Source organism: Sabethes cyaneus, chromosome 1, assembly GCF_943734655.1.
Source record: "Sabethes cyaneus chromosome 1, idSabCyanKW18_F2, whole genome shotgun sequence".
NCBI classification, from domain to species: Eukaryota; Metazoa; Arthropoda; class Insecta; order Diptera; family Culicidae; genus Sabethes; species Sabethes cyaneus.
The window spans coordinates 139,952,479-139,977,861 of NC_071353.1; the positions used below are offsets into that span (position 1 = coordinate 139,952,479).

General features: G+C 41.4%; 1 protein-coding gene across 1 annotated transcript; it reads right to left on the bottom strand.

Annotated features, from left to right (window-relative positions):
* Positions 1 to 5,170: 5,170 nt before the first annotated feature.
* LOC128733865 (protein GPR107) lies at positions 5,171 to 23,536 on the bottom strand. The gene is made up of 9 exons (XM_053827708.1): positions 23,280 to 23,536; positions 23,082 to 23,192; positions 22,875 to 23,020; positions 22,663 to 22,808; positions 22,502 to 22,602; positions 22,053 to 22,441; positions 21,601 to 21,991; positions 6,467 to 6,627; positions 5,171 to 6,353 (listed from the first exon to the last, which is right to left on the bottom strand). Exons 1-9 carry the CDS (start codon positions 23,370 to 23,372, stop codon positions 6,212 to 6,214), a joined length of 1,680 nt encoding a protein of 559 aa, XP_053683683.1. The 5' UTR covers positions 23,373 to 23,536; the 3' UTR covers positions 5,171 to 6,211.
* Positions 23,537 to 25,383: the final 1,847 nt, after the last annotated feature.

The window sequence follows — 25,383 nt, forward strand, 5'->3', positions numbered from 1 at the left end:
ATCTTTCCATTGATGCATAGACATCGTGGTTCGATGATACCATCTTGCTTCAAGTGACGTACAAAATGAAACTTTGTGTTAACGTGTTTTGTGCGACGTCTTCATTGATGATGATTTAATACCCAAATCTTCAAACAGTCGTAGTATCCAGTTCAGTTTCTTGCAGCTTTCAGCTAGTGCCACATATTCAGCTTCCAAGCTATTCAACGTAATACAGTCCTGTTTACTTGAACACCATCCGATCATTCCACCTGCATGCCAAAACAAGTAACCGGTCGTGGATTTACGACCTTTTGAATCTCCAGCCTACGAAAATCTCTAGCTGTGATGTGTCCATCGCTAGTACTAATTCATGATCAATCGTTTCTTTCAAACACCGGAGTAAACGCTTAGCTTTATAACGCAGTCGGACTTTGTGAGAAAGCTTGCTTTTAGGGATGGGAAAACTACCATTAACTACTGATAGTTATCAGTAAGCAATAATATCAATAAGTATCAGTAAGGGTTCGCTGTTATTGGGGTGGCTCGTGCTGTTTTAAGCAGTCGTCTCCATTCAACTGGATGTTGGGTCACTCGTCGCAAATTTCACAGTCGTCCCAGAAGCCGCAAATCACATTCGACTTGGTCGAACCATCTTGCACGTTGAGCCCCCTGTTCCCGGTACCGGTGGGGTTACTTAGGAGAACTGTTTTCGTCGCACTGTCGTCCGGCATCTTTATGACTCCGTTTGTACTCCGTCAAATATTGTCCGTAGGTCCTTCCGCTCGAACACGGCTTCAAGTCCATAAAGAACTATTGGTCAAATAAGGGCTTCGTACATTGTCAGTTTCATGCGGCAACGTATGCCTCTTGATCGTAACGTGTAGCGAATGACAAAGTAGACCCGATTTCTCGCTTGAATGCGCCGCGGGATCTTCTTACCAATGTTGTTGACCGCGCTCACCAGCGAGCCCAAATACACGAACTCATCTACCACTTCTAGTTCGTCGGATCACCGCCTCAAGAGCGATGTTGACTAGCATACTGGATAAGTCGTCACCTTGTCTCAACCCTCGCCGCGGCTCAAAGGGACTCGAGACGCACGAAATACATCCCTCGCTCTAATGTAGGTCCGATCAGTCACGTCAGTTTATCCAGAAAACCGGTTTCGTGCATTATGTGCCATGGCTGGTCACGTTCGACTGTATCGTATGCTGTTTTGAAATCAATAAAGATGTGATGCGTGGGCACGTTGTACACTCGACATTTCGCGATTACAAAAGGCATATTGGCCAAAGTCCCTAAGAAAGGAGACCTACCTGAATGCAGTAACTGGCGTGGCATCACGTTGCTCTGTATTACTCTCAAAGTACTCTGTAAGGTAATCCTCAACCGGATGCAGGAGAAGATCGACGCTTCTCTCCGGCGGCAGCAAGTTGGATTCCGTGTTGACCGATCATGTAAAGATCATATCACAACGCTCCGCATTATATTGGAGCAGATCAACGAATTCCAGGACTCTCTTCTGCTGGTGTTCCTTGACTTCGGAAAGGCGTTCGACCGACTCAACCACGAAAACATGTAGGGCGCACTTGGGCCTAGAGGAGTTCTAGATAAGCTAGCCCATCTCATCGAGGCTCAGCACGAGGCGTTCTCGTGGAAGGTTTTGCACGGCGTCTTGTCGGACCCCGTAAGGGTTACTGCTGGCGTGAGACATTGCTGCATTTTATCACCGCTTCTGTTTCTCATCGTTATGGATGAGATATTAGTTGAAGCAATTGACAGTAGACCAAATCGAGGACTACCTTGGTATCCTCTAACGATGGAGCAGCTAAATGACCTCGACCTAGCCGACGACATTGTCTAGCTCGCACAACGCCGAAACGATATGCAGAGCTCTCCGAGAGCTCCCAAGCAGCAGGTCTCACAGTCAATGTAGCAAAAACTAAGTCTATGGTAATGAACACTGACAATTCCACCAACTTCACAGTAGCGGGACAACAAGTTGAGCATTTAGACACCTTTCAATAGCTTGGTAGCCAGACAACGCCCGATGGTGGTACCAAGACTGATATAGTCACACGAATCAGGAAGGCCAGGGATGCCTTTGCAGGTCTGCGAAATATTTGGCGCTCAAACCAGATCACTCTACGTACGAAAACCCGAATCTTTAATTCAAACGTTAAATCCGTACTGCTGCATGCCTGCGAAACGTGGTGCGTCTCTGCGGAGACAACGCAAAAACTGCAGGTATTTATTAACCGGTGCCTGCGATATATCATTCGTGCCTGGTAGCCTGACAACTGGATATCCAATGAGGAACTCCATCTTCGGTGTCATCAACGGCCGATAACCACAGAAATTCGTGAACGTAGATGGAAGCGGATCGGCACAGCTTGATGAAAGGAGCGAACGAGGTCTGCAACGAAGCACTCGACTGAAATCCACAAGGACAGCGTAGACCCAGAGGCTCATGGCGACGCAGCTTAGCCAACGACATCCGGACTGTAGACGAGAACCTGTCCTGGCGACAGGTAAAAGCCATGGTGGGTAACCGTCAGCAGTGGAGATCTCTGATTTCTGACATGGACACATAAGTAAGTAATTAAAAAATTACAATTTACAAATTACAAATGCTTCAATACTGTGAGCATCCTACTAAGGACGGGTTAACTGCCTAGCAAGCTCTGTGCTCTGTACTTACGCTATACATCCGTCAGTGCGTCTTACCTCAAGGTTAGTCAGCAATCAGCCCGCTCAAGGAAGCAGCACAGCACGTCGCTGAAGTGGAGTGTTGCCAAGACTACTGACGAATACATACTTTACGTACAGTGACGCCATTGTACTCTTCATCACAGCCACAAACTATCACAAAATCATCTACGTCCACAGCGATGTAAACCATTCTACCATTTCACGTACAAACAGGAATCATTTATGGACGATTAAAATCCCATTTATTTAGTGCGTCATCTAGTTTGTGGTTCCAGATTCGAGCAGTTTGTATTAGTCCGTATAAACTTTTGCGCAGTCTGCAAACCGTGTTTCCTCCTTCCGTTTCGAATCATGGTGGTAGACGCATGTACACTGTTTCTTGTAGTTCTCCATTCAAATAGGCTGTCTTCACATCATCGGCATGTTTGATAAGCATCTTTTTTGATTTTGATTGGTTGATTATTTGATTACCGGTACAAAAACTTCATCATAGTCAACGCCGAATTTTTGTGTGTATATCCTTGGGCAACTAATCGGGCCAAAGTGCACGATCCGATCTTCTTTTTAAATATTCACCGACAGCCAACTGGTTTCTTTCCAGCTGGTAAGAGTTCCAAATGCCATACATGGTTTTCATCAAGCGACTGCAGCTCATCTTCAATGGCTTGCTTCCACATTATCTTTTCCGAACCTGACATCGCTTCTTTGTCACTGGACGGCACCTCCAGTTCTTGCTGAACAGCATTTCCAGCAGCATTGTAACGATGTGGAAGGATTCCTTTAGTAGGCCGGCATGATCTCCTATGTGCATCAGCGACTTGTTCATGCTCCTTCTAAATCCCCGGTTGCTCCTCCTCGAGCTCGCACTCTACTAGAATGTTTGCATCTTCATATAATGAATAGTCCAGATAATCCTCATAATCGTCATTTTGTATGGTTTCGCAATATATTAGCTGTTCTGCCTCTTCTGATCTATTTGAGTATTCTAAATTCGTTACTGACGGCAACTGGAAGTACTCTTCAGCTTCTTCTGGAATATCTTCGCTGGTTTGGTATGTATTCAGGATACGCACATTTCTGCTTATGGCGATCTTGTTTATTTTTATATCGACGAATCATGATGCAGAGAGTATACCACAAAGTTTCTAGCTTCGTACCAATCTATGCCAGCTCTCGAACGGTGTTAAATCGCCTCATTTGGTTGGCAACATATTCTGCAGAAAATTTGCAGTATTGATGGCGTCAGCCGAATAACGAGCACCGGTGGCTTTAACCTGATGGGACGATCAAGGCGATTGCGCATGTGTTTCGCGCATTAACCAAAGCCAGATTACAGCCAGATAGAAAAAGAAGTGCTCGTCCCGAATTTCGCTGTTACGCGCTTAAATTGAATGATCTTTGGTCGACATTTTGTTCTTGGCGTTGACTTTACTTCTATACAATTTCAGCATTAAGTACGTCAATACAAAGAGCTTCGGTTATGCTGATATCCTGTCACGGCTGATAAACACTCACATTCGGTCAAACGAAGAATATGTCATCGCTTCAGTTGAATTGAAAGATTCTATGGTAGATATTATCAAGTAGTCACGAGAGGTTAGTAATATCCAAGTCTGTCTGTCAAGTCAAGTCTGCTAGTACAGATGCAGATGAAATCTTCAGGCAGGTTAAGCAGTAGGTAGGCAGCAGGTTGACCAACACAAAAAAAATGAATTGCAATTCCCAGCATCCAAATTTGGTAGTTCCAAGTAAATTCCAGAATAGTGTACTCTATTCACTGCATAGAGAACACCCTGGAATTGTCCAAATATGATCGGTAACACGAAACTATCTCTACACGGCTAGGTATCAACGAGGATATTGCAAATTTTGTTCGTTTTTATACGAACTGTTCCAGAATAGGTAAAACAAATATCGAAACAAATTAAGAGTCCTATACCTGAACGTTCATGACAAGGTGTGCAAGCAGACTTTGCTGGCCCTGTAGATGGACAATTTTTCCTGTTGTTTTCGGCAGGGTTTTAATCATAATTGTTGGGCCATCGCTGTCGTTGTAAGAGCAAGCAATTCGCGTTACTTTCGATATTTTAGCAGCTAGTGGTGCAGTACCGCAAGGAAGTAACCTAGAATAACTGCTGTTTCCGATTTTTTTTATTACGAATGGTCTATTCTCCCGTCCCCCAGTTGACCTCGAAGTATGATGCTGCCCTAATAAGCCAGTCGTCTTATGTTCGAATGTCGGCTGGGAGAGGCTGTTGGAATCAATAGGATCGTAGCAACTGACCCTGCAAGTGTCCTGTATTCTAGCAGCTGGCTGCGAAGTCTGTCATATAAAAACAGGTCAAGCACAACAGGTCAAGCACAACAGGTGGCACATCCTCCTATTGCGCATACCCTAAGAGAAGAAACAAGTTATTAACGGATGCTCTTCAAACTAGGTTTGCTCCGAAGCATAAACAACCACAAAAACTGCTAGTGAAATGCAATAAACTTTATACACCCACTAAATACGATCGGTGATCAATCAACTCACGTAGTCGAAAATGGCCTGATTTTTTTTCTTTTTGACACGGAGAGCTGCGCGCTATTTAGCGGTAGATAATCATGGAGAAAAGATACTCGATTTTTTGTTAATTTCGTTTTTTTCTACACTCTTAGTTTAATACTAAATCTAAAATCTATGTAGGTATTGGTTGAGTTTGTTTACTTGCTTGCTTGGGCTACACGGGGAAATATTGGTAGGTATATATTATCGAAAAATTCTATCTCAATTATGCTGGTACTGCTTGGTCGCGGACTATATATCTAATCGAATTGGTTCATTATTTACTGTGAATATACGTGAATAAGGAAGAGAATGCCTCTTGAAAATTGATTGAGTTTGGTAATTTAACCATGACAAACTAAGCGCTTTGTAGCATGGAATCGCTAGAATGTGAATCTGCGATTCGCAGGTTGTTAGTTTAAAACAAAGAACAAAACATAGAACGACGGCAGTCAGCGTTGAATACGATCCAAATATTTTGTGGAAAATTAGAAACAAAATAAAAAATGCAAAATGCAAGTTATGCTACAACATTTACCAACTGATATGATCACAGACGAAGAAGCATTCATTGCTGGTTGGAAATGCTGGGAGTGCAAATACATATCAAAAGTGTCTATTTTATTCTAAGCCATTTTCGTGAACTGAATCAGTAAACGCTCAACAAAATAATGTAAAGACACGGCTGATAATAATCTGCTCTTGATTTCTAAAGGAAATCACCCGTCATTTCCAGTGATGACCTGTTTTTCTCATGACGCAAACACCTTAAAGCTAAATAGCAATAGTACAACACAGTTCGCTCTAAGAATGTTCATTCACAGAGAAGTTTCTCAAATCATTGCAGTCGTTTGGGGCGAGCGTTGCTTTTGCTGCACCTTAAAATGTACGATAAAGTTCCTATCAGCTACATCGTAGTACATAGCTACAGTTTGAATCAGCAGTTAGTCATAAAATAAGCTGTTATATAGTCTAATCATACTCGTGGGATGACTCGCGCTTGCTAATCAAGTTTTCCCGCTCATCCTCGTTCGATTCGTGTACCATCGTGGCGGGCGGTTGCGAGCGGTTAGTCACCTTGCTGATGCCCTCCGTCAAGCCCGTTTGGGTGAGGCTGGAATGAAGAATGAAGAGAGAGATGATAGTCATCATCACCACAGTTACCGCCGCAGGGGCGTGGATTGCTGCCTAGCTAGCTAGGCAGGTACGGTTCGGTTCGGTACTTACACTTCCACCTCATCGTCGTCATCGTCGTCGTTATCGTGCACCGAAAAGTATGGATTTTGCGACACCGGACGGAATTTGTATCCGGTTAGAACGAAGAATACATACGTTGCCATCTCCTTGAACATCTCATCCAGCCAGGCGTACTGGAATGCAACGGTGATCTGTGGGGGGGTAGACAGAGAGAGAGAGAGCGAGAGAGAAACAGAATGTAGTCAATGCCAGTACATATTGTGGTTTGGCATGGTGAAATATTTTACTGTACGGAAAAAGAAAAGTTTATACACGGTTTTGAATGTTATATCTGAGATACCAAATCTAAATCCCTTAATACGAAATTGAAGCGTCACAGCAAGATGTTTTCCACCTGTCACCGAAGTTTTGCTTGGAGTTTACCATTATCGTGGAAAATATAAATTTTCCTGGAATACCGAGAAAATTTATCACTGATAACTAATAATTCTAAATTAATCGGACCTTGAAGATCCTTAATTCTCAAAAAAATCTACCAAAAATCCTTTATATGGAGGAGCAATTTAATGTTACTAAGGGATAATGAGTAAAGTCACCAGATTCGGTTGGTTATCGAAGAAAAATACAATACAATTAATTTAATTAATGATTCAAATACAAATATAAGCAAAGCAAAGCCCCTAGGTACTACATTTCTGTTTTTCTACGACAGACTTCGCAGCCAGCTGTTAGAGTGCAGGACAACTGTAGGACCAGTTGCTACGATGCTATTGACTCTAACAGCCTCTCCCAGTCGGGATTCGAACAAACGACGACTGGTTTATTAGGCCAGCGTCATACCTCGAGGCCAACTGGGAGGCCAAAATACAAATATTAGGAGATGCAAATTTCATGTTGATTATTTATCCTTTATTTTACATAATTCATTCTAATGATGTTCCCATTTAAGCCAACCAAAGCAAACTCAAAACTAATCATGGAGAGGGTGAGAAGGAGTAAAGTTGACCGCTGAAGAAAGGCTGAAATTTTAGTTAATTGTATAAATTCCGAAGATGAATTGGTCATCCGATCGTATTAAGCAGTTGTAAAGCGAGACATTTATTTGTTTATTTGTTAGAAAAGTCAACAGATTTCTGGATCCTAATGACTAATAAAAACTACCAGCTAATGTTCTAAAGCGCGATTTCAACACGTTGCGGCCAAAGTCAAAACAGGATACAAAACGGTTAAAATTGCGTTGTAAGCCAGTTATAGTGCTAAAGGTGCTGTAGTTGGTTCTTCTGTGAGGTATACGTAGAAATGAATTGTTCCGTGTTAAGCGAGGCGGAGCTGAAATGTCGATTCTCTCAAGTATCCAAGAGCAGTCGTTCCGGGACGTCAAAATATCTGATATAAAAACAGCTTTGATTACGTCCCGACGTCTTTGCAGAGAGTCCAGATTGATTAGTCTGCAACGGTGTTCGTAGCTTGGTAGTCTGATCGGGTCTTTCCATGGTGGCCGTCGGAGCGCAAAGCGAATGAACCTCCACTGTACTGCCTCGATTCGGGTGACGCCATTTTGATAATACGGGCTCCATACGGGTGCGCAGTATTCAAGATTAAAACGAACTAACGCACAGTGATGACTAACGCAGAGTGATTTCAAGCAGTATATATCATTGAAGCTTTTGGCGATACGCATGATGAATCCCAAATTCCTGCAGGCCTTGTCGACAACGATGGAAACGTGTTGTTTGAAGGTCAGTTTGGAGTCGAGTGGTACACCAAGATCTTTGACGCAATCTACACGTCGTAAAGATATGCTTGACAGTCGGTATTCGAAGATTATCGGATTCAGCTTTCTGGAGAACGTAATCACTTCACATTTATCGGGGTTCAATGTTAGACGATTGTTTTTACACCATTCGACTAATATCGACAGCTGGTCCTGGAGTGCGAGAGTATCCGACGAGTCATTTACTTTTGCGAACAATTTTAAGTCGTCGGCAAACACAAGCCGAGGCCCTTTGAGCGTTATATTGACGTCGTTAGAATAGATAAGGAAAACCAAAGGACCAAGATGGCTACCTTGCGGAATTCCAGAGAAGGCGATGAAAGCCTGCGAAATGGAGCCGTCGATAGATACATTAACGAGACGATTCGACAGATACGATTTAAACCACTGGAGCAGCGCCCCTCTAAAGCCGAGTTTATCCAGTTTAGCGATAGCGATTTGATGATTCAGCTTATCAAAGGCAGCAGAGAGGTCCGTGTAGATGACGTCTGTCTGAGAACGGTCGTCGAAGCAGTCCATTATGTGGGAAGTGAGTGTTAGTAGATTGGTGGTCGTTGAGCACTTGGGCATGAATCCGTGTTGTTCATCGGCCTAATACTGCTGGACGATCGAAGAAATTGGTGCGATCACGACGAGCTCGAAGAGTTTTGATAATGCACATAAGGCGGAGATTCCTCTGTAATTGTCCACGTTTCTTTTATTACCCTTCTTATGAACTGGAAACATATAAGCGGATTTTCAGGCAGAAGGAAATACTCCTGAGCTAATCGATAAACTAAACAGACGACGGATTGGGGCTACCAAGGCTTCAATACAGTTCTTCAAAAAGATTGAAGGTATGCCGTCCGGTCCACCGGAGGAAGAGCTTTTTAGCTTCAGAGCGACCGGCCTAATCATAGCATCGTCAATAGTCAGGTTATTGAGAGAGTCGTCGAGACTGGGAACGCTTTCTAGTGCAGTCGATACTTCTGTGTCAGACAGCCTTTCGTTAACAAAGACACTGGAGAATTTCCGTGAGAATAGTTGACAAACCATATCCATATCAGTAGCAGTGTCGTTTCCAAAGAACATTGCTGACGGAAGATCGTTGTCTTTTCGTTGAGCAGTCACATATTTCCAGAATGACTTAGGGCTACGTTTCAATCTGCGCTGGACGTTGTTTAAGTATTTACGGAAGCAGTGACAACTGAATTTTTTGTAACGTCTGTTCAGCGCCAGATAGTGGTTTCGCAGCGATTGGGTCTTGTACCTTGAGTACCTCCTTAATGCAACTTTTTTTTCGGATTTGAGGCGACGCAGTGTAGCGTTTATCCAAGGTAGATACGGTTCTGTGCGTATCGTTTATTTAGGCACGTGGCGGACGATAATGTAATTCAGAATATGCGAAAAAGTCAAAGCAGCAGCGTTAACGTCATTAGCATCCAGGACTGTATCCCAGTCGGTACACGTTAAAGTTCTTTGGATAAGGTCGAAATCGGCGCGATTAAAATCGTAGTACCGTGAAAGCACCAGTCGCCGCGCACTTAGTACGTTGGCTGATACATAAATGCATGTATAAAAATATTTCTTTTACATATTTTTATGCAATATTCATTTTCGGTTAGTGTTTTTATTACGCTTTCAGACAAAAATATTAAAAACGTCGTTTTATTGCCTCTAACCAGCGAAACACGGCTTCGAGTGCATCATGTACATGTACCAATCCCCGCGCACATAATTTTGCTCCGTTTCCATTGCAGTGCACCAATGGTTCAATCGCCGCGGATTTTTCGTACTCATTTATTTCAAAAAATATTTATATTATATTCAACTGCTAATATGTTGCTATAAATTTTACTATCTTAAACATGTTTTTCAATAGTTCTTTTCTATTATTTGTCTTTTAAAGCAAAATCATATAAAATATATGAAAAACACTTCTATATACATCCAAATGCAAAACAATCCCTCTCTTTAGAAAAACTGTTGTACAAAAGAACATTCTCCATAATCTTTTCCTGGTTCTATAAGTAGATGCTATCTTCCAAAGACCCATGCGCGGCGATAGGATAAGGTAATATTTTAGCTGTACCAATGGCCGCACACTCGAAAATATCAGCAAAAATGCAACAACGATCAAAATATGCAGCATTTCATATGAAGAAATGTTTAGTTCACTTCTCGTTTCCGTTTTTGTGGAATATTTTTGCTACGCGTCCCAAGAAACTCCTAAATTCAAGAATGCAGTTTTTTAGTTTGTCAGCTAATCAATTTGCAAAGATGGCGTCTTGTAGGTGCTTGTAGTATCACTCGCTTGAATTTATTTTTTCTTTGCTTCTTCAAGCGTCGCCTGGTTGTCTATTTTGCTTTAACATACACAGAAAAAGTGTAACAGCAGAACTGTATGCATAAAATTATATGTTTTTATCTTAATTTTATGTAATTAATGAAAATATGGCCGGGTGCGCGGCCATTGGAACTGCGCGGCGACTGGTGCTTTCACGGTACACGGGCAGTGGCATATTAGACATCCTGGACGGTGTATGTTGACGAATCGAAATTAGTAATGGTGGATGATGGAGGGCGTCCTTGACGAGAGGAGCCGGTGCCAACACACATTTTGGAGCAAGACTGCGAATGCTGGAGAAGCAAAGATCCAAACAGCGTCCGTTTTCGTTGAGGATTTTATTGATTTGTTGCAAAGTAGCTGTGCTATAGCAGTCGAGCAATTCATTGGTGATCGGGGAAAGTGTTGAAGAACTGGAGTCGACGAACAGATATCCGTTGCCGCCTTCGCACCAATTTATACTGGGAAGATTGAAATCGCCCAATATGAGCATGTCGTCAGAAGCGGAAGCTGCCGAGGAAATTTCGGAAACCGAAGCCATGTGACCCTTAGGAAGAACGGCATCTCTAATCCGGTCTGGTGGTAAATAGACAGCGCACAGGTATAAACAGCGATCGGTTAATTTTATAGTGACCCAAACTTGCTCGACAGGTAACCAATCGTTGTGTTCCAGGACAGAGGACTTGAGTTGGCGATGAACTGCTATTACAACGCCGCCACCCGTTGATGTACGACTGTTGTGCACACCTCGATCGCAGCGAAAGACTTCGTAGTTCGGTCCGAAGATTTGTGTAGAGCAAGTTCGATCGTCAAGCCAGGTTTCGTTCACGACAATTATATCGTATGGACTATCAGCTTCCCGTTGTAAATACTGCGCACTAACTGTTTGGTCTCGAGGACTGTAAGGCGCGTGCGACTCTGTAGTTTAAAGCTTCTGTTGACTACCGCGAACGCTCACGTCGTTCCATGGGTCGAGCTATGATTAGTTGATAACCACTGATGCCCCGAGTATGACATCCCGGCCTTTGGCAGAGAGATCTCAGAGTCAGTTCGCAGAGTCCGCGCAAAGTCGGGACCAGTGACTAATGCCAGATTTTGCTGAAGGAAAGAAGGAAAATCCGTAGATTTACTAGCCGTGTTTTAATCACAGAAGAAAGGGTTATAATTTCGTTTCAAATCAAGAAAGAAACAAAATCTATCCAATTTTTTGGTTCAAATGAAACTTAAACTGAAATTTGTGCTACATTTGAAGGTTTGTTAGTACAAATTGTTTGGGAGTTTTGCTCGAAAGTGTAATTAATTTCGACGTGAGCGGTGTTCTGATATACTAGAGTTTCTTTTTACACGAATGAATCCCGCTTCATCCCGCCTAGACGTGTGGTCATCGCATCTAGGTGTTGTTCTTGAATGTATTTGAAGAAAATTGAAGCTTTTTGGAATTATATCACTCCGTGATACATTTCAAATTTTCCCTAAGGTATTAAAGGACTCATATTCTTGACTTTTGTCATTCACCTTTTGTTTTTCCGTATTTCGTTTTTTCATTTTTCGTTGTTTAGCTTTGTGTTATTTCTCTGCAATTTTTTCCATTTTTTCTTGCTTTGTGTACTCTGTCGCCTCCTTTTGCTGTCGTTTTCTTAGTCGCTTTAACAACTAGAGTAATTCATTACTTCTTCGGAGTTCGAATTTAAACCCGAGTTCTCGGTGTGAAAGGCGTGAATTCAAGCCTGGATCGAGCCCTCATTTTGGTTTTTGTCTGTTTTGTTTGTTTTGTCGTTTTCTATTTTTTGGTATTTCAGTCACTGTTTTGACATTTTTCGGTCATATTCACTTCACTTCACTTTTTCGTCATATTTCCCTCGTTTTTTTCGCTATCTTTTCACTGCCTTTTTGTTGCTTATTTATCTTTTCGTTGTTCTTTTGTAGTCTTTCCATCATCTTGTCGTTGCCTCTTCGGTAGATGTATTATCGTTGCAGTTTCACCGTCTTTTTGCTATCTCTTTTTTTACCTTTTCTTCGTATTTGTCATCTCTTTGTCGTATTTGTGATGTCGTTTCATGATCTTTTTCCATTTTTTTATTGTATTTAGATTATTGACATTAACCTTACGCACACATCGACGCAAATCGCGTTATTGTTGTTGGTAGAATTTGCACGTTTGTTATTGTATTCTACCAGTTATACCAGTTATAGCTTTTTGAACTGAGTTTAGCAAGCTCAATTTTCGTCGTTTTTAACGTCTGTATGTGGTATTTTTGCAGCTTTGTTTCAGCGGCTTCTTGTGGCCGTTTTTTGATGCGTCTTTTTGTCGTCATTTTGCCACCTTTCCTTTGTTTTTTTTTTGTCCTCATCTTTCGCTCTGTATGTTGCGAAAACAACGAAATATCGTCGTTCTTTTGTCCGCTTTCTGTGGTACATTCGTCATCTTTTTATCGTATTTTAACGTTATTTGCATAGTATTTTTGACTTGTTTTGGTCAACTTTTCATTATATTTTCGCCATCTTTTTATCACTGTTCTATCATCTTATCATCACATTTTCGTCATTTTTCCACTGTCTTGTCGCCCTCTCTTTGTAGTCTTTTCTTTGTATTTTAGTCATTTTGTCGTCGCTTTTTGAAAGCTTAAATGTGGAACAGTTTTTTATTATCGCGTAAAAAGAGCATATAGAATATTAATACATTCAAAACAACGATTCCAGCTACTTGGTTATAAAGAATAACCTTATTCGCTTTTATTTTGAAGTTCTATCGCTCTGCAGAAATCACATTAGAAACTCTTCCTCGTCCGGACTACAATAGAAGGAGGAAGACGCATAACGCAAGGGGGTTGTGGAGTCTCCCTTCTGTCCAGTACACTGTGGTTTAAAATTTCATCACTATCAGCGATCCACAGGGACTGGGAGGACGTATGGCTCCCACTATAGCTTGGTTCAATCCGTGGATTCTCCAGCTTGGATAAAAAGAAGCGGTACAAAACTTCTTAGGCGCTGCCCCAATGATCCTCTCTTTCCTTATTTTCCGCTCTTTCCCCTCCTATTGTGATGGATCCTATTAGCATTTTTGTTTCATCACTGTCTTCTACCGTCCCCTACATTGAGGTTTATAGCGGCCATAATAAAATATCCGATAGAATAGAAAATAAATTTCCAGCTGTTTCCGTAGTTGTGCAGCGCAATAAATTTCATCGTGTTCATAGGGAGCCCCTCCTCTTAGGGGGACGGGGTCTCTAGCCATCATAATAACCTGTCCCTCGTGTTTTCTTTGCTGTGTGTTTGGGGTCATTGTCTTGCTGGAAGATATAATTACCCAATTCTCACACAAAATGTCAATATACCCTTCTGCCGTCATTAATGCCGTTGATTTGGGTCAAATTTTCTACGCCAAACTACGATAATCAGCCCCAAACCATAATGTTTTCACCGCCGTATTTCATTGTTGGCTGTAGATGTTCGTCCTGGAGCCCCTCATCGCTCTTCCGCTAAACTCTTATTCGCCATTTCTTGTTGAAGAGCTCAAATGTTGACTCATCTGACTAGATGACATGCTTCCAGAACTCCAGGGGCCTGTTGATGTGGTTTCTGGCAAAAAGGAGCCGTTTATTTTTAACTAGTGCTTCAAACCCCATTTTGCAACGTGTCATCGAATGGTGCCATCAGAGATCATCAAATTCGAGCTTCCGTTAACCGCTCGTACGGTTGTGCGTGGATCTTTCTTGATCCCTCGGATGATCAGGTCGTCGGTTTGCGCGCTACTCTGGCGCTTCGTTTCAGTTTCCGGTCGATCAGTAACACTTTCGAGCTCATGATGTTTCCGTATGATCTTTTATACTGCTCCACGGCTCACTCCAAACTTCTCCGCTATTTTTCATTGAGATTTGTTATGCTTTTCAACACGCACAACAAGATTTTGAACCTGGATTGAAAGTTTGCCAGCGGTCATTTTCCCACAGCTTCTACAGCTCCAAAACCAATCCTTTTTATCTCCTGAAGTCTTACGAGTTCTACAATAAATGTTTAGATAGACAAAAACAATGCAATGCAATGTTAAAACCGGGGGGTCCACCAAGGTGAACTGCACGAAAAAAAAAATAACGGTGGTGGATCTTTTTTCTGTCATAAAAAAACTAACCAATAAGTAAAAATTTTATGCAAGTGTTTTTTAAATAAAAATCATTGATGTTTCTATTGCAAAATGAAGGTTGGAGGTTAACTTTTGTGAGTTCTTAAATTGAAATTGTGGTATGTTAAAAAAAACACAAGTTCGTTGAAAATTTCTTTCATATTGGGGGTGAATCTGTTTTGTACCAATCACTGTATTTAAATCACTTAAATATTATGAAAAAAATGTTAAAGAAAAAGATAAAGTGAATTAAATGACGTTTACAAATATTTGCACACCCGAGGAAAGAAAATGTAATTTTGCACACATTTTCCTGCTAAATAAGGATTTTGGGGACTAAGGAACTGATATTTAAAAATATTTATAGATTTATAGACTTATTTATTTATAGATGTTGCTAAGAAAATGAAAAATAATTACTGTTGCAGTAGAAAGGCTAGTTCGCATAGGTGGCTAGGTGGATTTATTCGGATTTTTCCTAAAAGATCGAAACAGATCTTCGGATTTTACGCTCGATGTGATCGCTAGTTGATCAATCCTTTATCTTCCACGGTGCTTGTATTCTGCATCTTTTCATTCAATATGTTCCCGGACCAGGTTTTTAACCGACGAAAAACATATTAAAACACTAGCACCATAGCAAAAATCGCCACTTCACTCAAACACCGTGTTGCCAATCCCCACCTAATTATACTCACATTTTCCGTTTTGAATCAAAATCATTTATTTATCAATACAAAAAAGTCACAGCGTTCGTGTTAATACTAAAGATTTAAAAAAATGATTGTCCACTGGAGACCATCAGGAGTGCAAAACGGTCACTATTTACGCATGGCGAGGTGCGTACACTTCGCGCATATGCGGATTCAAACGTAATAGTGAGAAAACCTTATAGAAAGTAAAACCTTTCTTGAACTCCACATCCCATATAAACTTCCGTGCTGTATTGCGCACTTTCAGCTGAACTCCGCGTTCAATCAGCGTTTGCAAGTCGTCTGGTTCTGCGCTTTGGTCCAGAATTAGACGTTCCAGCCGGGGGCAATTCTGCCCAACAAATGCTAATAATTGTGGCATGTAACCCGATGCATCGTGGAATCGTAATTCAAGTTGCTGTATTTTAGTTAGCCAGACGGGCCGACAGGCGTAGGCTGGCGTCGAAAGGTTTTCCGTTGCCGGCAGTCTTTCGAAGTCCAACGTTAGTGACTTGAGTTGGTTTAGTTCGGCGACGGTTATGAGCTCCTGAGCAAGGATCGACATTTCTGCTCTCTCTATCTGGGGAGCATGCAGTACCAGACTAAAAGTTGATGGCCATAGTCTGGTTAGCAAGTAATCTAAATGTGCAGTGAGACACTTCAATTTCGGCAGACGTATACTAGCTTGTACGACATCTTGTACGTAAACTTGATCAAATGTTAATTCTTCGAGCTCCGGAAACTCGAACATTGACCCCAGATGTCTGGTGAATATAAATTTCGTTAGATGCAGCTTGGTTAGCCATCGACAGTGCTGGTGTGCTGATAGGAAAATTTCAGAATAACTTTGCCGAATAGTAAGACTGGTAAGGTAAGGAAAAACTTTGAATGTATCACTCCATTCGTTGAACACCAGTTCGTCAGCTGTAAAGCCAAGTTCTAGACACCGCAGGTCAGCCAAACAGGCACCAAGCCACGAGGAGCTAAAGTAAAACTCTTCTATCTTTGCCGACTGAAAACGAAAGCGCCGCTGAAGCCGATCGACTGCATCACGTAGCTCTGCTGAGTCCCGATGTTTTGGAATGGTTATACTCCGATAGAGCCGCTTGCTGTTGCGCATTATTTCCTCGTCAATTAGCTGCAAATTGCCATCCTTGTCGTAACGGCACACTTTCAGGGATATATTATCGAGAAGCATCCGCGGCTGGAATATGCATGCTTCCCAATTTCTGCATACCAACGACGCGTTGAACCGATCCCGATCGCGGATATATTGGAAAATGTTTTCGTGGATGTGCAGCGGTAAGTTGGCAAAATGCTTACTCCAGGATGATTGCATATCGATTTAAAGTTAACGTTAAAACAGATAGACACTAGCAACCTAAATGATGAGGGTTCTGAAAAATGACGGTCACTTGTAAAGGCAAGACTGATACATGAGTGTGATCTGAATTTGTTTATCCCTCCGAACACTTTCGGACTGAAGCAGGTAAGTCCCAGGTAATTTTTCTCATGTCAGTGTTGGTGAAATTAAACGCATCAGGTAGAATCCCCACTATGAACATTAACCCCCTAACCCACCGAATGGGACAAAGATGTAAACGAAACGAACAAATCTTTACCTATTGGACCGGAAAGCCTTGTCGCTTCTTTCCAATGCCGAGGTAGTTGAATTCACAAGTGTGGAAACCTACTAAATATAATAGAATATTTGCCTCTTCTGTCGCCAATAAAAATACTTTGCCGACATACAATTTTAATGTTATAACTATTTTCTCAAGACTGTAAGTAATTTACTATTTTTTATTCAAAGAACGTCAAAACCACCAGTTCTTCCACTAGAACTAGGCCATAGGCCGAAAAAATAGATGCCATCGCTTAATGGGCTGAAAATACCCTCCCGTGTCCTATCTAGTTACGCTGGAAGATTTCTGAGAGTGAACCGTATGACTTTTTTTTGACTCGTTCGATGCTTAAGTTCCATGTTACGTCGTTCGTTGTCCATATAATGGGAGCATTTTCAAGGATCGGCCTAACAAGAAAACAGCCTAATGCCTTCAAGCAATGCGGATCCGTAGTCCTTGGCAATTTTGTAGATGAAGCCAAGTTTTCAGTTTGACTTGGGAATAATCCACTTGTAATGGGCATGGAAGGTAAGCTCAGGATCCAGTAGAATACTAAGGAAAAAGAGGAGTACTCCAGGGAGGTGAAACTGATTTCCTTTTCACTGGAACATTTGAATTTTACCACTGACGGATTACATTGCCGAACATGAACCGAAGGTTATATCATGAACATCCACGGTGTTCATTTGTCATTGGCAGGGACCCCGAAAATTCGCCACAAACATTAATACGAACATCTAGTGGAGGATGATGAAGATCTAAAGGTAGTAGGGAATCCTCGGAAGTGGTAACCACAGTATGGCTGGCCTCAGAAACAAAAGCTAGATCTAGAGAGCGGCTGTTGTTATTCAGCTGTAGGTTTACTTGTTTCATGGTCAAGAAATCCATGCTATCGATCATCGACAAGTTATTAGGAAGTGTGCCGTTCTCGTCTTTGCGCCATGCAAGGCGGGGTTGATTGTAATTACCGCACATAAGATCAATTAGATCAACTGACCATCAACCATGTCGCTCGGCAACAGCAATCAACACACCGCCAAAGCTATGCTTGTTAACAGTGGATTGGCGCAACTAAAAACATTGAATGAGATACCGAAAATCTGCAGTGAATCGATCCTGTCATTTAACCCAGTCTCCGCAAGCATAATTCGAAAGATGCCACAAAGATATCGTCAAGTTTGGTCCTCAATCCTCTTACATTCTGATAATACAACCAGAGAGCATCATCGGTAGCGGTAAAGGCAAGCTTAGGGTTCTTATCGTCTAAATTAACACGCGTAGTCACTATTTATTACTACACCACATCCGGTGGAGTCCGAGCGTTGGCTGGGGATCTCCGAATTTTTTTAGCAGTACAGCCTGAATTCGTTAATTGGGCCACGACTGTACTCTAGCTGATTCGCTAATTGGGCCGACTGACAGTTGTTAGAAATTTCTAAACTCGAAAATTCCATACAATTTTGACATTTGAGTTTTCACATAGCCCAATTAGCGAACACCCAATTAACGAATCCCCCAATAAACGCCCCACCAATTAACGAATCTTTGCTGTATAATACTCAAACTCGCGGAATATAATACCTTCCGACCAAGTCGAAGGGTCAACGGTTCAAAAACCGACTTTGAAGGAAATGAACGTCATACTAGTAATGTCCGCAGCTTTTCCCACCAGCCTTACAACTTCAGGTTCTTGGGACAAAGTGACACAGCAGTTGATGTTAACATGCGCAACCTCCATCTTACTTTTGTAGAGTCCGCCTGTGGCTTGTTTATCGCCTCGCTGACAGTTGCCCGTTTGCCATCACTACGTTGGCGCCAAGCTGGTGTGGCCTCTTTTGGGTTCTTACCCGGTGTTTCTTGGTAACAACCCGACACTTTTCATTAGTGCCGCACGTACCAGCCGGAGCCGCTTCCGCTTTCTTGTTGGCTTGGGCACGATCAAGTCAGTCAGCTGTCTATTAGCTACCAGCTATGGCGTCTCCTCAGGTATTCGGGCTAAATCTTTTGTCTCTTCCGGGTTAATATTAGCCGACTGGGGCGCTACTCCCGTTTCGAGAGTGCTCGACCCCTCGGTATTTTGTTTAATAAACTTATCCCGGTGATGCCAGGTTTTTCTGAAGGAAAATCCGTAGTTTTACCATCTATGTTTAAATCACAAAGGAACGCGTTATAAATTATAAAACTTAATCAAATTTTAAATCAAACTGAATTTAAATGGAAGTTTGACCGACATTTGTTCTTCATAGAAAGTGTTTCTCAGTGTAGCTAAAAAGTGACATTGTTTATCGCATAGGTATTCTTGATTGCATTTGAAACAAATGAATACTTTTTCGAATCGAATCGGTTCATGATACATTTAAAATTTACTCTATATTATTCAAGAACGCATAATCTTGACTTTCGTCATTCGCCTTTATTTTTCCGAGTTCTTTCATTTTTCGTCGTTTGCTTATTATGTATGTTATCTGTAATTTTTCGTTTCGTTTCATTTTTTTGGGTTTGCTAAGTGTACTCCGTCGCATTTTCCGCCTTTCCTGTTATCTTCTTGTAGTTTTTTGTTTGTTTTAATTTGATTATAGTCACTTTACCAGCTTGGATTATTTATGATTTCTGTCGGACTGTAATTTGAACCCAAATCCACGGCATGAGAGATGTGAATGCTAACCACTACACCGTGTTGGCCCCTCATTTTTTGTTGTCTTTTAACGTCTGTTGGTTGTTTTTCGTTATTTTTAACAACTGGTATTTTATCATTATCTTTTTGTCTCTTTTCAGTTGTCGCTGTTTGTAACGTTTTTGGCGTCTTTTGACCGCATTTTTGTCATCTTTCGACTTTTCGCTTACTGGCCTTCACTTCTTCGTGATATCTTTTCGCAGGCATTCCACTGTCTGTTCATCGATTATTTACTGTCGTTTCATCGTTCTTTCATCGTCTTTTCGTCACCTTGCATTGTCTGTTCGTCATATTATTGCGTTGCTTTTTCGGAACCATTTGTCGTCTTTCTGTAATCTCTTTACTGCCTTTTCATTGTCATTTCTCTTTTATATTTTTAGAGTCTTTTCAAGGTCTTTTGCCATCTTTCCATCGTATTTTCGTTTTATAACATTTTGTCGCATTTCTTCGTTTTAATTGTCATCTTTTTATCACTTTCGTCCTGTTTGTTACCAAGACAACAAAATTGTTGTCTTTTTCTTGTCTTTCGGCGTCTTTTTGACGACGTCTTTTCGCTATCCCTTCGTAATCTTTTTTGCATGTTTTATCGCCTGTTTTTAAATCAACAGTTCAAATGTCTCTTTCCTATTTTTTGTCTTGTTTTTTTTGTTACAGTTTTTTCGTCGTCTTTTTATCGTGTTTTTGCCATCTTTCTATTACAATTTCATTGACTTCTTTTGACATATTCGTCAACATTCAACAACAACCGCTGACATTCGCCGTCTCTTCGTTGTCTTTTCTATTTATTTTAGTCATCTTTTCATCGCTTTCTGAAGGATTAAATGTTCAAGAGTAAAACAGAGTAAAAAGAGCATGTTTTGGTTTTGGTTTTGGAGCATGTTGAACATTAATGCATATGGAACAAGGATTCCATCAACTTGATTATAAAGAACAACCTTATTCGCTTGATTTTGAAGTTCTATCGGACTTCAGAAATCATATTACGGAACTTCCAAAATGTGGGAAAAAATAGAAATGAAAATATTTAGCCATTTTGCCGTACTCAACCAGGAAAATATCAGTGTTACTATAAATAACTGCCGTCAAAGTGAAAAATGCTAATTCTTATTGACAGCATAACAGTAATAAAGCAAATTTTCCATTTTTAACATACTTATCTTTAAAGAAAAGTATTCTATTCGCTTCTTTCTCTCAGAAAGAATAAACTTTTCAGTGTGGTTCGAGATGTGGCATGAGGCTTCGTTTACTGACGGCATGGCAGATCCTACAATCGTACATCCAAGAAGATATTCATCAAAGCAAGTGTTCAGTTTGGGATTAGCAATTCTTCTGGGAACGCAAACCTCGAACTGCGTAGCCAGGTATGGGTTGGGTCGCTGTGACCAGCAAACAATTACCGTCCCGGTCGTTTGCCAGATGAATCTAGTTAACTCACTGACATTTGACAAGTCATCCGTTTTGTTCATCTGTACATCGTAGAGAAAAGCTTTGGAATTTTGGAGGCCCTTTATGCCAACTTGTGTGGACTTCCGAAATAGATCAAGGATGCTGCCCAGCAACGCCTGTGCTTTCAGGTACTGGATCGTCTTTGGTGTCCAGGTCCAGTCTCACCAATAAACTGTCGTCACCGGGATGCACGCCTGTACACTTAAACTCAGCACAATCGAGTTATTCTTGCCTACGTCCTGTAGTCCTCCCAATTCAGCAATCGACCATAGAGGAGAGGTCTTCCAGTCGTCTATCGCTTATAATTGATGTGAAGGAAGTATTCGTCCATCATTCCTAAATTTAGTACTAGAAAGTGAGGTTTATGCACTAAAGTCACTCAAATGCGGTTGTCGTTGAGCTGCTGTGACTACAAATGCCGTGAAAACGTTCAACTCATTCTTCGACATGTTCAATTTCAACCTCCCCCACATTTTTAAATTCAAAACTTAGCCTCCCTTCACTTACCTTCAGCAAATACACGATAATCCGGGTAAAGTAGATGTAGCACACAATCATAATATAGAACTGTCGGAAGAGCTTCAGCTTTCTCAAGTTGATAGCCGCCTTTCCGTCGGTTCCCGCCGCTTCCTGCAGATGCCGAATGGACCACACCACCGGGAAGAGAATCGCCCCGCAGCACAGCAAATCCACCAGAATAAAGATGTCCCGCCAGGTGCTGTGCTCCTTGTCGCCTTCTTCGCTTTCGGCAATGATAATCTCCGCCACATTGGCAAGCACCTGCAGTGGAATCACTATCATAAACAACTTCTTATCCTTGTCCGCCAGAATGTGCTTGATGAAAGTCCACCCGGTGCCGATCAGAACGATTGTAATGAACAAAACGGCGCCTTTTAATCTGAAATATATGAAAATAGGTCAAAATTTTCTAGCTGGAAAGACAAACCAGTCCCACTTACAGATGAGTAACGTAATAAAGAATCGCCCACGCTTCCACGTGCTCTCCTTGCGTCTCAATGAAGTGATAATTAACCGCATGGAACATAAGGGAAAGCGACTTCAAAAACACCAACACTGCCATCAGGTAGTGAATCTTAAACACTGGATGTTTGCTCTTTTTCAGAATAAACACCCAAAACAGGCCCGACAGGAAGAACAGAAGTGACATCATGAAGTACAATGCCGGTAACGGCATTTCTCCGGCCGACAAAAAGTTTCCACTATTATTCTCCTCGATCGTTACATCGAACTGCAAATCGTACAGGTTGTTCAGATCATAATTCGGACAGCTGTGGAAGTACAGATTGTACAGGCCTTCCTCAGCTTTGCTAGCCACGTACACAACAAACTAAAATAAATAAGTAAAATTAGCTAGACTGTAAAAAACATATGTGTGAAAGTTCCTTACATTAAACCAGCAGAACTTGAACGGTTCCTGTTTCTCACAATTCAGGGTCAGATTAAAATTGTGACACACCGACGTTTGTGGAGAGGATGCTGGATCAATAACTGAAACGATGTAATTAACTTAAACTCACAACATAACATATTGTACACTAAATTAGTTACCTTCTCGTTTGCGACGCTGCATGTACATGGACTTTGAGTCGCTAACCTTCGCAAAAGATTGGCGCTTCGAACGAAGCGCTGGAATTTGCTTACGATCCTTGTAAATGTGAACATTTTGCCATTCACTTGAGCAGTTCAGATGGACACTGAAGAGATAAAAATCGATTATTCTCATACACTCTTTTCAAAATACGAAACATTATATAATTTACACTTCTCGCTTAAGATCCATGGTGAAGAAAACGATCGGTCCGCTGCGCAACGAACTGATTGGTTCTCGCAGAATGCAATTCTCCTGATGGGTGTCCAAGTACGGATTCATTGCATCCGACAGTGTTCTATCCAAGGAGAGACCAAACTGCCAAGTAAAATAAATGGTCAAATTAAGGCCGAGCAGTCGTAAAACCCTGACAACTTACGAGATTATCCTCAGAATCCGGCATTACACGAAACCCAGAAACTTTAACATCAAGCACTCCTCCGGAGTAGAATCCGAACGTGCTCAACGGAATGTAACGGCGGACGTCATCCTGTTGCGAATTGTAACATATTATTTACAATGCTCATTTGACGAAGTTCAACCAAGCAAAAGGTTGAGACCGTAGAAAAACACTTACCCGCACTTCCAAATGATGCCTACGACCTTCGGAGTAATCCGTAAACATTAGAACTAGCGCCGTCGAGACGGCTACTAAAATTGCTGCCTTCATAACTATTTTCGGTATTCGCAAATACCTAGCAGTACATCGGGATTAGCAAATCGGTACACCGATAAAAAAGATTGCACTCGAGCTTCTTAAGACCTCTCGAAGCAGTTTGTGGGTTTCGATTTTTCACTTTTTCTTCCGTCTTCTCGCCTTCCTTGCTGTCGTCGTCAATTTCAGCTGCACAATCAAAAACAACTGCTGTCATGCACTGTCAGCTGGAATCAGAGCTGCCAGTTTTTTTTCTTTTCGGCGAATGAGCAGGCACCGAAAGAAATAATTTCTAATCTAATTGAAGATAGAATTAACAAAAGGGCGAATGTCGTAAGCGTAAACAAACCGAGTGAGGGTTGCTTTTCCTATGCTGGTCCAGCAAAAAGTAACTCTCACCCGTTTTGTTTACATTTGCGATATTCGCCCTTTTGTTAATTCTATCTAGAATTATTCTATATAAGTCAAATAATTCTAGATAGAATTAACAAAAGGGCGAATGTCGCAAATGTAAACAAAACGAGTGAGAGTTACCAGCATATAGGAAAATCAACCCTCACTCGGTTTGTTTATGCTTGCGACATTCGCCCTTTTGTTAATTCTATCTTCAATTTATTATTTGTAAATATCTATATTGGATTGTATATCCCGCATTTTGCACCTTACTGGACACCGCAGTCTAAAAGTGCGACTGGCACAAAAAATGCGACAATGCGAATGCTGTGAGTAAGAAAGAGAAAGAGTGACAACTGCAATGTTGCTGTTTTGTTTTGTCATATACATTGGCATTAGAGAAAATAATCTGGATTAATCCAGGTAGAGCTGCAAAGCACAATATCATTCCCCCGAAAACCATCCCCCAGAATTCTAAACCCCAGAATGACCCATTCTAGTATAATCAATAAATATACATATATAGAATGCCAGTGTCGCTGCACTGCAATGCGCTGGTAAACATCACGCATGTTCAGCTAATGTATTTATTGTCCCTTTTATGACTATTTAGACTACTGTGATAATCATTTAATGCAACGTACCGCATTTTGTACTGTTAATCTGATACTAGAGTGGCTTTTAGTTTGATCTACTAATAAGTTTGACTTCTTTTTCGCTTCATTTTCTTTGAGCGAAATTGTTTGCGAGATTCGACTGTGATAATCGTGTAAATCGGGGTAGTCTAAATAGTGGCAAATGTCGCAATACATTATATATGCATATGTGTGTATGCCTGAGATTTATCAAAAGGGGAATCTCATTGTCAAACTTTGACAACCAGTTTAAACTTTCAAATATGGCTGCCAAGTAATATGATTGGAAACTTCGCTTGCTTCAAATTTCTGAAAAAATCGGTTGCCAAGGGCGCAGTTGTGGGATTCAATTCATCCGGACCTATAGGACAGGACGTGCCAAGTGTCAACCGCGGCGTTGAACCAAAATTGACCCAATTTCTGATTGGCTGAAAGTGACGAGCAACCGTTGACTGGAAAATATAACCCGGTATCGCTTTCAGTGTTACTGAAACTCACTGGTGGAATTTTTTTTTGTATGTGTGGATATTATCACTACGACCACCATTTTGATCTATTGTGATCTTATCCAGGTATTGTTCCGCACTTCGTTGCTATTGCAGTATCGCTATAGAGTGAGCGAACTGCTTATTATCCGTGCTTAAAGTGTCGGTGTGTTTTCACCCCTTTTTCCCTCTACGCTTCTTACTACTTTTCAACCAATCTAGCTCTAGAGCCAGGAAGTGCGGAGACTAGTAACAATTTGTCCTTGGACAAGAGGCTGCATTCGCACCTCGAGCAAGTATCATTCTTATAACCAATCCCGGCTAAAAGCTTAATGGTCTGTAAAACAGAGTTCAGCACAGAGTGAGGGCGTGTATGTATGTGTTCCTTACTACTTATGCATTACCAATCTCGCTATAATGCTATATGCGCTATATGCGGAACAAGCTATAATTTACCCTTGAACAGGAGGCTTCATTCGCACCTCAAGCAAGTACCACTCTTATAACTTGCCC